Below are 12,897 nucleotides of genomic sequence, written 5' to 3'. Positions count from 1 at the left end.
TTTTCTGTTAATATTATTACATTTACCTGACTGTTTTAGTTTTGTCATCTTATTCACAGTGATATCCAAGTTTTCTAACGCTACCTTTCTCTCATTACAGCAGCCAAACATTAAGCAGAAGCTTAAGTCACTTTTGAATAGATTTAAAGTCTCAGAGGAGGTAAAGTTATATACTGTTTTCTTACTTGTATTTTTGTGCAATTCCCCTATGCAATCCAGTTATTGTAATTTGAGAATGCTAGATCTAGATAATGCAGGATAATTACATTTCCATAAAATGAAACATTAAATAATATATCATGTTGACATTGCAGGACTATTTTAACAAATATTGTGCATATGTCAAGCTTTTCTTTACGTTAAATTATGACTTTTAAATCACTTAACGTCTATATTTTAAATGTATTCATTGCTTAAAATACTGTATTAGAAAACCTTTTAAACTGTTTCAGCTGTAATGTCTGCATATCAATCAAATTTATAACAACCTGTGGAAGGGAAGCCTCATGACAAAGGGAGAGAACCCAGCTGTGGGTGCAACATATTTATTTATTGCTCACATCCATTTGGGGGACATCGATTGCCATTGGGTATAGAGGGCATTGTGCTTGGGAATTCTAACGACATGTCTGGCCTGCCCCCCCCTCCCGTGCCTCCTGGATGGAGGACAATCAGTTTTTTAAAATAGTGCCCACAGAGTAGGGCACTTTTTAGGGTTATCCTTTTTATTTAACTTATTTTATTTTCATTTTTGTTCATTTTACTAGTGGTGTTCTCAGAATAATCACTACGGACGAGAGCGACGCTCTCCAACAACAAACTCCCGGTAAAGGGTCACCTGGTCGACTGCATTACAGTGACCAGGGACCCATGAGCTGCACGCGGGCAACAGGGAACTAATATGGGGACTTCTAGCTGTTCCCGTCGGCTACCAGAAGAAGATTGCAGACTGCATTGGAGAGCCAGGTAGCCACCGGAGAAAGCCTGGTAGGGCGCTGCAGCAGTCATAGCTCTCATCAGATTCTTTTGACAGCGTAGGGAACAGCCATTGCTGGAGATTGGAATAAGGCAGACGGTGCTTCTTCACTTAACGGTAGCACCACCCCCCTTGCCGGGTTTTCTGTGAGGGAAGACTGCTATTTTATCACTGTCTTTCCTCTGTGGTGCCTGGTCACCCCTTTTACCTGTGGGAGAAGACCTACACTTTGGCTCCAATCCTGGGAGGCACCTTAGATGGTATGTAGGCTTGGAGAGACAGACGTCCTGGACCCAAGCTGACTGACAAACAGTCTTCCCCTACCCAGCAATTCAGAAGTTGGGGCCCATCTCTTGCTCTTTTGGGACCAGTGTATCTGTTCTTCTCCAGACGTATTGTCCTTTCGACCCATCCTGTACCTGAAATTTCTCAACTTGTGGGTAGCTATTCTTTATATAGTCCTTTCACTCTGTGATCAGTGCCATGGAATGGAACGAGTTTCTGGCTTCCTTGGATATCAAGGATGCATACCTTCACATCCCAATATAAGAGGGCACCACAACCTCCTAAGTTTTGCGATGGGCGCATCCCATTACCAATTCAGGGCCCTATCTTTTGGTCTGGCGACAGCACCAGAGGTATTTACAAAGGTGATGGCAGTCATGGCAGCACATCTGAGTGGGTGATGGTAAATTCTGTACCTAAGCGATTTCTGCCCCTCTTCTTCTGTCCCACTTGTGCTTAACAGCGGAAACACTGGAATCGCACGGGTGGGTCATAAATTTAAAGAAGTCCAGCCTTGTCCCTACCCAGCGCACTTTTTGGTTCTCTTTTTCACCACCTGGTGATAGAAGATGTTTTTGTCCAAGGAAAAGAATCTGTTCAAAAATAGGTGACAACATCGTTATCTCTCATGCATGTTTCTATCCTTTAGTATCCTTCAGGTCCACTCTTGGACCTTCCAAAACTCACAAGGTGGTTGGGGTCCAATCCACAATTAGTGACATTTTCAACACTCAGATGCAGGTGCATTTTCTTTTTGAGGAACATCCCATTCAAGTCCAGTCTGACAACGCCATGGCTGTGGCGTATAACAACCACCAAGGTGGGACCAGAAATCCCCTTGTGATGAAAGAGGCAGCCAAGATCATGTGCTGGGCGGAACATCGTGTCCCAGTCTTTTTGAGAAGCCAGCTACTTGAGTTCCCATGCCATTCATCCTGGGAAATGGTCCTTTCATCCAGAGGTTTTTGACCAGATTGTGGAAAGGTAGACAGCCAGAGGTCTACACGATGTGCTGTCGGCTAAACCACAAAGTGGATCAGTATTTTGGCAGAACAATGGACCTGCAGTCATCCCTAGTGGATGCCATGACCGTTCCTGGCAATATCGACTGATATATATTTTCCGTCCGATTCCCATGTTGCCTCGGATGCTGAAAAAGACCTAGAGGGAGGTGGTGGCGGTAATTCTGCAGGCACCAGACTGGCCAAGAAGATCCTGGTATGCCAATCTTCTCAGCAGAGCGATAGAACCACCCTGGAGACTTTATCTTAGTGAGGATCTTCTGAACCAGGGTCCGTTCTTCCATCAGGACAGTATGGCTGGCTTTGAGGCCCTGATTCTTCATAGAAAGGTCTGTCTGAAAAGGTTATCCAGTCCATGATTAAGGCCAGGAAACAGTCATCTTCCAAAAATTATCACTGGGTCTGGAAGAGCTACATAGGCTGGTGTGAATGACGAGGTGCCCCCACCTTTTCTTTCCGTCTGGCTTGTTTCCTCTCCTTCCTCCAGGATGGCCTGGATAGGGGTCTGAGATTGGCTTCCCTCAAGGTTCAGGTCTCTGCCTTGTCTGTCTTTTTCAAAAGATGATTGGCTGTGTTGTCTAAGGTCCACACCATTCTTGAGGGGGTTCTTTATGTCCAACCACCCTTTGTTCCATTTGTGGCACAATGAGACCTGAATTTTTTCTTTTCGGTGCTACAGAAATCGCTGTTTGAACCTCTGGAATCAATCTATCAAATCAAGATTGCTGACATGGATTGTTTCCTTTTTACTTGCTATATCTTCTGCTAGATGAGTATCTGAGTTGGCTACTCTGTCCTGCATGGCACCCTTTCTTTTTTTTTCACGCAGACAGCTGTTTTATGCACCAGGGCCTCTTTACAACCCAAGGTGGTGTCCGAATTTCATATCAACCAGCATTTTGTTATACCTGCATTGACTCAGGAATTGCAATCCGGTAGTCAAGATTCTCTTCTTCCATTGGATGGTGTTAGGGCTTTGCAGATCTATGTGGACCACATGGCCTCCTTATATAAAACGAATAGTCTCCTGGTCTTATATGACACTCACAAGCGAGGATGGCCGGCAGCAAAACAGACAGTTGCCAGGTGGATAATGACTACTATATGTCAAGCTTCTCTTTCAGATGGATCTCCAGTCCCGGACGAGATCACTGCTCATTCCACTGAATCAGTTAGTGCCTCCTGGGCGGTGCGGAATGGAGCCTCGGTTGAGCACGTGTGTCGAGAAAGCTACCAGGCCCTCCATTCACAAGATTCTATCAATTCAACGTCTTTGTTTCCAAATCGCCAGCTTTGGCCACAAGGTTTTTCGTCAGTACTGCTGTCCAATGTCCAGATGGCTGTGCAGACTCCATGCTTGGATCCTCAATATCAAGAAGTCCAAATTGACTCCGTTCAAATGGATAATTTCTTTGGGTCTTCTCTTTGAGCCCCTCAAACAGCGTGTGTTCTTGCCACCAGACAAGATTCAGGCCTTACGAAAGATGGTAAGGTCTCTATTGACTGCCAGACAGACCTCTGTACACTTCTGCATGAATGTTCTGAACAGGTTGGTATCGACTTTTGAGGCGATCAGTTTTGCTCGGTCTCATGTTAATCAATTTCAGCTGAATCTCCTCTTGAAGTGGAACAGATCTCCTGAACCTTTCCAGTCAGACGTTTTGTTTATACCCTTGGGCGTGTCAGTCGCTACTTTCGTGGCTGTAGAAGGACAATCCTTGCAGGAGTCGCACTTTTCTTGATCTGGAATTGGCCTTTGGTGATGACAGATGCCAGTCTTTGGGGTTGGGGTTCTGTCTATTTTCATGTCCGCTTTCAGGGTCTTTGGGATCTGGAGGAATCCAAGCTTACGATCAATGTGTTGAAACTGCGAGTGGTGTTCCACGCTGTGGTCCGTGCAGAATGTTTGCTGCAGAGCAGGGCGGTGAAGATACAGTTGGACAATACGAGGGAGGGGGAATACTTTGATCACCAGGGCGGCACCATGAGTCCTGTAGCCATGCGAGAGAAACGCAAGATCTTTCAGTCGGACGAACATCACATTCAGGCCGTCATGGCGGTTTTCATCCCAGGGTGAAAAATTGGGAGTCAGACTTTTTGAGCAGGCAGACTCTTCACCCTAGTGAATGATCTATGCATCTAGAGGTGTTGGTGGACAGGTGGGGTCAACCATACAGGGACATAATGATGTCTCTGTTGAAGCACAAGGTTGGACTCTTCTGCTCCAGGGCAAGAGATTCTCATGCAGTCTTACTAAATGGTTTGTTAATTCCCTGGCTGTTCCATCTGGTCTACCTATCACTTCCGGTAGCCATGTTTCCAAGGTTCTTGAGGAAGGGGAAGAGAGAAGGCGTGTGCCGGTCTTTTTGGTGGCACAGAATTGGCCTCGAAGGGCCTGATACACAAATTTTTTCTCCAAAGCGTTGGGTCAGTTGTGGCGTCTGCTGCTGCCTCTGCTGCTCCTGCCAGATTTGTTAAGTCAAGGATCATTTTTTTTAGCTCGGTTTAGAACATCTGGCTTTAAGGGCTTGGCTGTTAAAGCCATGATCCCTTGAGCTAAGGGTTTGTCTGAGCACGTGGTGCAAACCATGCTTCGGGCTCGGAAGCTGGGTTCGGCCAAAAATGATCATTGTGTCTGGTGGATGTATATTGCCTGGTGTGAAAAGAAAGGGTGCTCTATTGCTAGACGGATTGCTAGATGGATTACGTCAGAAATTCAACATGCTTACATTGGGGTGGAAAAACATGTTTCTGAAAATGTGAGGGTACATTCTATCAGTTTAGTTGCTACCTACTGGGTGGTATTGCATGAAGCCTATTCTGAGTATCTGTGTCGGGCAGCCACCTGGTCTTCGGTCCGCAATTTGACAAATTTTTACAGATTCAATGCTTTTGTGTTCAAGACGTTAGTTTTGAATGGAAGGTTTTGTGCACCGCAATTTCTTAGCATTCCTATCCATAGAGGCAACTTTGGTACGTCCCCAAGGTTCCATTGTCCCTCAAGTGCACGATGGATTCAGAGAAAAGGATTTAAGGCAAGTATAAAAATTCAGATCTCTGTTGGAGGGCTCTGGGCGACCACCATTTTATACTGGTGTTCTCTTTTTTTTTTTTTTTTTAAGTTGCAAACTTAATTTTTGGAGAACATAGGTTTTCCTGTCTTGTTTTGTTACTCTGTTATTTCCTGTGATATTTGGTTAGATAAATAACTGACTTCCAGGCAGGCTAGGGAATGTAAAGGGTTTCACACTTTGGATAGAATTTCACACTTTGAGCACTGTACATTTTTTTTGCACAAACTCAGACTGGAACCTTGTGGTATAGAGGCTCAGTGTCCCCCAGTGGATTCAGAGAAAAAGATTTGAAGAAAGTTTAAAAATCCCATTTTCCCTCACCAGAAATTTTAACTTTCTTTCGTACCGGTTGGTCTGAGTCCTTTCTTGTCCGTCATACCTCAATCCACATGAATCTAGATGAATAAACATCAGCTCACTTGTTTTTGACTTTATAATGTATCATGCACACTATAGCTCTGCTTTCTCTCCAAAATTTTCTTTATACTAATATTTCAGGTTGGATTTGGTCTGGATCATGTTTCTCGTGATGAAATTCGGGAAGAAGATCTTGATGATTTATATGATAGTCTTGAAATGTTTAATCCAAGTGACAGTTGCCCAGAATTAGAGGAGAGCGAGAGTGTCTTGAGCACCCCCAAGCCAAAGCTAAGGTGCACACAGTCCCGAATGTTTTTTTTTCTGTGGCTCTGCTCGTACTGTTGTGTAGATTATGTTAGTCTGACATACTATGTCTATTTCACTACTTAGACCATTCTTCGAAGGGGTTTCTCAGTCCAGTTCACAAACAGAAATTGGAAGTCTAAACAGCAAAGGAAGCCAAGGAAGAGACATCAATAGTCCGGTGAGCACCTTTGGGGAAAGTTGCCATGACTTGGAGAAAGGAATGAAATGTTTGAACAAAATAAACTAACCATTCATAGAAGTAAATGTTTTAAAAGAGGGTACTTAAGAAGTAATAATATACGTTTCAGAGACAGACTGTTTCTGTCTGTACTTTACAGGGGGATCTTTCACTTGAGGTGAAGATGTCTCGTCAGGAAGATTTGATGGACACAGAAAGTCAGGTGATGCTGAATAGAATAATTCTCTTTTATATCACATATTTGTTTTGTCACATGATAGAACGGTTGTATCTCTTTCTAAATGTTTATGTGATGGCTTTATTCAATATGTAACATCAAGTCGTAGCAGTAGTGGTGGTGTTTCACACCTTTGTGGTGTTCTCTCAGACTACAATACCATAATTCAGCATATTTCTAAAGATGTATTGCATGCATTGCAAAGACATCATTAACATGCATATTAACATTGCAATGACATGCACAGAGGATATACAGATACAACCAATTAGTTACTAGCAAAGCAACCATGGGAACTCATAATTATCAAACACAGAAGCATTGACTAAGAATGTGCAATGCAGAGAGTCCTATATCCATACTAAATAACTTATTTAACTTATTGAAGCCCAGCAACATTCAAGAATATTGCCATTTGGTAAGCAACTACTGAAAATAACACTGTTTCAATATTCACCTTACCATGTAATTGCAAAATGTTAACAGTGGTTTTTTATGATATTAGCCATATGAATTAAAGCCATTGAAGATTAAATGTGCAATGGTTCTTAAATTTGAGTAGTGCTGCAGCCATTACTATGTTTTGTCATTTATACTTTGTACCTATTTTTATTCAGATTTTTAGGAAAGACTTTCATTCTTCTTGTTATCTTCTTGTTACAGGACATATCTTTGGATATCTCACAAGATGCAGACACTCTCTCTGAAACAATAACTTTTTCAGTCCCAGAAAAGTCAAAATCTGTGAAAAGTCCAAAGTGAGATATATCCTTTTAACACTATCTTAAGTTTTGACTCCTGACCGTCATTATTTTCATTATTAACCTTTATTTGTATACACCAGTTCCTGCCCCAGTGAGGCTAAATTCCATAGACAAACACACTTACATTAACCTACTGGTATATTTTTGGACTTTGGGAGGAAAAACACACAAAAACAGGGAAACCACACAAACTCAATACAGATAGTGCCCAGATCAGAATGGAACCCATGGTACCAGATCTATGCGGTAAAAATGCTAAAGTCTTTGCCACATGCTGCCACGCCCTTTAATAACATAGCTATAAACCTTTATCGCATATATTTTCTCTAATATCTGACATTTTTATTTTCCAGTGTTACGCCTCAGGGTAAGAGGAGTGTCTCTCTCAGAGAGAAACCCCCCAACAAAGGACTTTCTGAGAGAGCACAGAGTACAGAGAGTGAGAGAACAGCAGACACGGGACAGAGCACACAGGTACAGGTTAATAGAAGACCATGCAAGTAAAATGACTTGTCAATTATGATTTAAATTATTATTATTATTATTATTATTATTATTATTATTATAAATAATATTATTATTATTATTTCTTTTACATTTCTCTTTCCTCCATATGGGGAACACTAGAGCATTGGGTATTGAGGCTTAGCACTGGAGTTTGGTTACATTAAATTTGGTTCTAAAAGTCTAAACACCTCTCCCACCATACCCCATAGCCTGATGAGATCTTCCATTTTTTTAAAGTTCCAGTTGGAGTTGGGTGCAATTTTCTATGACTGCCACCGGCAGTCGGAAATTTTAAATCTTTATATAATTTTTCTTCGTTTACTGGTTCTTTTCTACTGCTGGTATCTCCACAGCCATGGAGACTAGTGGATGGCAGAAGCAGGCTGAGTAGGTACCTCCTCTTTCCACATGACCATTTCTAACTTGGGACATGCCTCCATGGGGGACCTGGTCACTGCCACAACAGTTAGTTACCGTGATTCCGTGTCGTCAGAGTCCAGGACTGGCATCAGACAGCAGGTGCCACTTAAAGGTAAGTGACCCCCGGAGGGGCATGGGTTTCTTAAGGCACAGCAGCCCTGGTGCCAGGGCCTGCACTGGAGAAGTGTGTGCAGGGTACCCAATGCCATGGGAGGGTGTAGGTGGTGGCTGCCTGTAATGGCAGACCAACACTAGGCGCAGTAAGGTGAGGGGCTGACCTGGATGGCAGCATTTCATTTGGTGCTGGACCCTGGTGGCCTGGTGGTAGGTGGTATCCCTATTTAGTACCTACATGGAGGCCTTCTCTCACTGTGACAATTCTGCCAAAAAAAAGGAGACAATTCACTGTTTAAGTGGAAGAAAAAGCAGACTATTTCCTTCCCCTCAGTTGGAAGACCTTTTATGTAGAGTTTGGACCAAACCTGATCGAAGGTTTCCGGTCTCACGCTAGTTGCAATCCCTGTATCTTCTCCATAAGGTGAATGGATAGGGAGAGGATATGGTGAAATGACAGTCTACACATAAGGTAGATGCTCCCAAAGCATGTCTATCTAAGACCACCACTATTCTGATTCTGAATGCTGCTACCTCAATTGATAGTCCACATATGAACATTGATGCCTCCCTTAAGTTTGTTTATACTGTAGCAGGGGCCTCCATTTTCGCTAGAGCTTGGGTCAGTAAGGCAGTTAAGAGCAGCTGGCATAGAGCTTTCAGTCTGGTAGACCCAGATCAGATTTACTAACTTTGGTGGAGTATATCCTTGCTCGACTACTAATGGCACGACTACTAATGAGTGACTTATTGGGGCTTCGGTTTCATCCACTGCAGTCTCTGCACACTATGCCCTCTGGCATAGGGCCTGTGAAGAGGATGCAGAGTCCAAAAGGACTGCAGTGGATAACATGTGGGTGCTTTAAAGGTCTTTGAAATCCTCATGATTCAAAGATCTCAATAAATGTACTGGAACTCAGAGCGGTGTTCAGTGCTTTAGTTAGACACCAGTTTTTGCAATGCAGGGCCTCCGTACATCCACACATACCCTTGGGATATTAGCCTGGTGTTGACAGCCTTACAGCACTTTCAAACCTTTGGATTCGGTGGAGTTAAGGTTCATTACATGGAAGACAATCTTTCTATTGGTTATCTCCACAGCTAGGAGAGTTTCAAACCTGGGAGTTCTGTCTTGTAGGTCTCCATATCTCATGTGTCATGAAGACAGGGCTGTTCTTCGGATTAAAGCTGCCTTTCAACTCAGAGTGGTTTGCAAGTTCCACCTCGGGACATTGTAATTCCAGCTGTAGGCCGTGGTAGGTCTCCAGAAAAAGAGGGCTCTATTCACTCTCTGCGTGTTGTCAGGCTTTTGAGGACCTTTGTTTCTAGGATCTTTTGGTTCTCTGTGGTGCCCACAAAAGAAGTTGGCCAGCACCCAAGCAGACCATTGCTATGTGGATTACTTTGGAAATTCATCAGGCTTACACTGCATTGGGGCAGGAAAGACTATTCCTGAAAATATGATTGTACTTTCTACAATATCAATGAGTGCCTCCTGAGTATCATTTTATGGGACCTCAAGTGAGAAGTTGTGCCTAGCAGCCACCTGGTCTTTGTTCCACAAGTTCATAAAATTTTACAGATTCAACATTTTTGCAGCCAAAGATTACAGTTTTGGATGTAAGGTAATGCGCACTGCAACTTCTGAGCGTACCCTCCTGTTGAGGCAGCTTTGGGATGTTGTGCCAGTGTACCCCATATGGTGGAAAGAGAAAAGAGGGATTTTATACTTGCATTAAATCTTTTTATCTGAGTCTATCTGAGGGATATTGGCTAACCCCTCTTCATGCTCTTGTTCTATTTCTTTTGCTCCTTGCTAAGATTATAGTTAAAAGTAAAACAGAAATAGCTGACAACTGTGCTTTCCCTTTGAGTGCAGATTTGCTTCCAAAAGGAATATACAGGAATTCCTACCTCTACTATTAGAATTCATAATCTGAATGTAGCCTGCGTATTCAGCTTTACTACTATATCTCTGTGGCCACTTAATTAGGTACATATTTTTAGTACTGGGTAGTATCACCTTTTCCTCCAGAACAGCCTTAATTATTTTGTAGTATGGATTCAGAAAGGTAGAAACATGTCTTATACTTTCTGGTCCATGTTGACATGATAGCATCACACAGTTGATGCAGATTTGTTGGCTGCGCATTCATGCTGCGACTCTCGTTCCACCACATCCCATCAGTGCTCTATTAGTTTGAGATCTGCTACTGTGAAGGCCCTTTGAATACTCTGAACTCATCATGTGATGGAAACAGCTTGAGATCATATGTGCTTGTTATCCTGCTGGAAGTAGCTATTAGAAGATAAGTGCACTGTGTCCATAGGAATGCCGATGATCAGCATCTGTATCGGTTTCCTTTTTCTTAGATGTATTGTTATATGTTGAAGGTCCTGTCTGACTGCCCCAGGTGATTTAAATGTGGATCCAAAGGGTTTCACCTTCCAAGTGGGGATACTGCTGCACTAGATATAACTTATTGAAGGTTTCTATCTAGATCATCTCTCACATGAATCACTCATAGTTTATTCTATTGGAAATATGTTTCTGGAGGTGCTACCATTCAAGACATAATAAAGGAAAGAAAGTGTTCTTAATGGTGCACAGATCTAAATTCTCTTATTTTGTTCAAAAGAAATAAACACTACACAATCTTATAATCAATTGTTTTTTATTAATATATAAAAAAATAAATAAAATGAATATGTCTGTGAATATATTAAAAATGTTTGTTATCTGGTGTGTTTAAAACATACACTGGAAGTATCTCTAAATTATCTTTAATAAATAAATGTAATATAGCAGTGGTTCCCAAACTGTGCGCCTAGGCTCCCTGGGGTGCCTTGGTGATCTCACAGGGGTGCCTCGGCCAGGGCCAGTGGTAAGCAAGGCGGGGGGCTACTTGGTAATTATTTTGGCTTAGGGGTGCCTTGAAAAATTTTTGGAGACCCTAAGGGTGCCTTGAACTGAAAAAGTTTGGAATCCACTGTAATATAACATGTCCTCTGACTATATGATTAGTTATTCCTCAAAATATTGTGCTTGGATATGGTACTGGGTTAGAGTCATTGATTATAATAATATCCCACTTTTATATGGTTTTATTCATTTTGTGTAGATATTCCAATATAGTTGAAAAAGCTCATTCACTTGTGTAAGGACTTAGCTTGATAAATTTAACCCTAAGTGTCCTGATATGTACTAAACATCATTGTACAATGTTACAAGAACCCTTCACAGTGTTTATGCAATTAAGTTGGTAAAACAAACAGGAGTTAGCACTATATGCTTAGATTCACATAAGATATCTTTTATATTGTTCAGATCTCTCCTTTTTTATTAAAACTTATCGGAAGCTGCACCTAATGTCCTTACAATAACCTGTATTTGCAATACTATCCTAATAAGGGGAATAAGACATAATGTACAAAATAATAAAAAATTACCTTTACAACGGTAGGACACTTATATAATAAATAAGTGTATTAACCATAAAGAAAGCCAAAGTGGTGAAAGCAATGTGCAACTTGAATATCAATACCTTCCCAAACTTGAAGTGGCAAATTACCAATATATAATATTCAGGTGACTATATGGAAATATAAGATACCCGACACACATAGGTTTAAATTATAGGGTATTATATTATATATTAATACTATTACTTAGTGAGAATTCTAATCTCTCTTAACGTGCAGAATGTCCTTCATGTAAAATCATATTGGGCGCTGAATCCAGTGCTTTAATAACAATCAACATCATTCTTCTAAAAAAAAATAAGGAACAAGATATCTGAGACATAGATAAATCTTGGTTGAAATCTGTAGGAATGTGATTATATGAGTTGTAGTAATGATCCCCGCTGTCGAAAGCTCACTCATAGCCAATAAGAAAAAAAAAATACTCTTTAGAATGCAATAGTCCTTACACAAGTGAGTTAGCTTTTTCTTTCATCCTATCTGGGTGACACTGCTACCATGGGTTGCGAGAGTGGAGCTGGAGATGGCACTTAACATGTTAACTTTGTTAATGTATCAATGCTGACAAACCCCTCCCCTCTGCAACCCCCTGTAGCCTCTTCAATCTTAGTTAAGTGCCCGAGGGAGTTGCGCTTTTTGACTGCAGAAAATACAGGAGGAGCAGGAAAAAGGTGCTGCACGGAGGGTACGAAGAAGACAGTCTGTAGCAGTTGAAACATTCCAAGGGCGCCAAAACAACTGCCCGGGAAAAAGAGCAGCAGCCATTTCTCAGGGACACCATACTGCTGACAGACCTCTCCTGCTCCAAAAGACATCTCTGATTTGATGGCTAAGTACCACTTACTCTTTCAAACTTCTGGCGGATGCTGCTACATGGGGTTGTAGTGGGGAGTGAGGTAGTTGGCACTTAACTAGTTAACTTGTTACTTGTGACCTGCTTACAGACCCCTCCCCTCTGCAACCTCACTGTAGCTCCTCAGTGTAGAGTTGGACTTCATTACTGCTGGCATAGTGTAGTAAGGTTTATTTTCTTTTCTTATCTTTTTCTTGTTTTTACATAGATAAATCACAGCCTGCTTATCATGCGATTAATCGCCACACTGTGTGAAAAAAAAAAAAAAGAAGCAGCATGTTGTGTACAGGGGTGAGAGCAGACAGGCTCTCACTCTC

The 12,897-nt window shown here is 41.9% G+C and overlaps 1 protein-coding gene across 3 annotated transcripts in view; it reads left to right on the top strand.

The window, feature by feature from the left end:
* PACS1 (phosphofurin acidic cluster sorting protein 1) overlaps positions 1–12,897 on the top strand; it is a 112,294-nt gene that overhangs the window by 45,665 nt on the left and 53,732 nt on the right. For 2 of the 3 annotated variants that reach the window (XM_075188744.1, XM_075188746.1), the window contains exons 8-13: positions 101–160; positions 5,856–6,010; positions 6,108–6,201; positions 6,362–6,424; positions 7,103–7,197; positions 7,557–7,677. In XM_075188744.1, coding sequence (XP_075044845.1) covers positions 101–160; positions 5,856–6,010; positions 6,108–6,201; positions 6,362–6,424; positions 7,103–7,197; positions 7,557–7,677 — 588 coding nt within the window. The remainder of the gene's footprint in view (positions 1–100; positions 161–5,855; positions 6,011–6,107; positions 6,202–6,361; positions 6,425–7,102; positions 7,198–7,556; positions 7,678–12,897) is intronic. The other variant, XM_075188745.1, reaches the window with a different exon arrangement.

This window comes from Mixophyes fleayi, chromosome 10 (genome assembly GCF_038048845.1).
Source record: "Mixophyes fleayi isolate aMixFle1 chromosome 10, aMixFle1.hap1, whole genome shotgun sequence".
Lineage (NCBI taxonomy): Eukaryota > Metazoa > Chordata > Amphibia > Anura > Limnodynastidae > Mixophyes > Mixophyes fleayi.
This window is presented reverse-complemented; position numbering and strand designations above follow the sequence as displayed.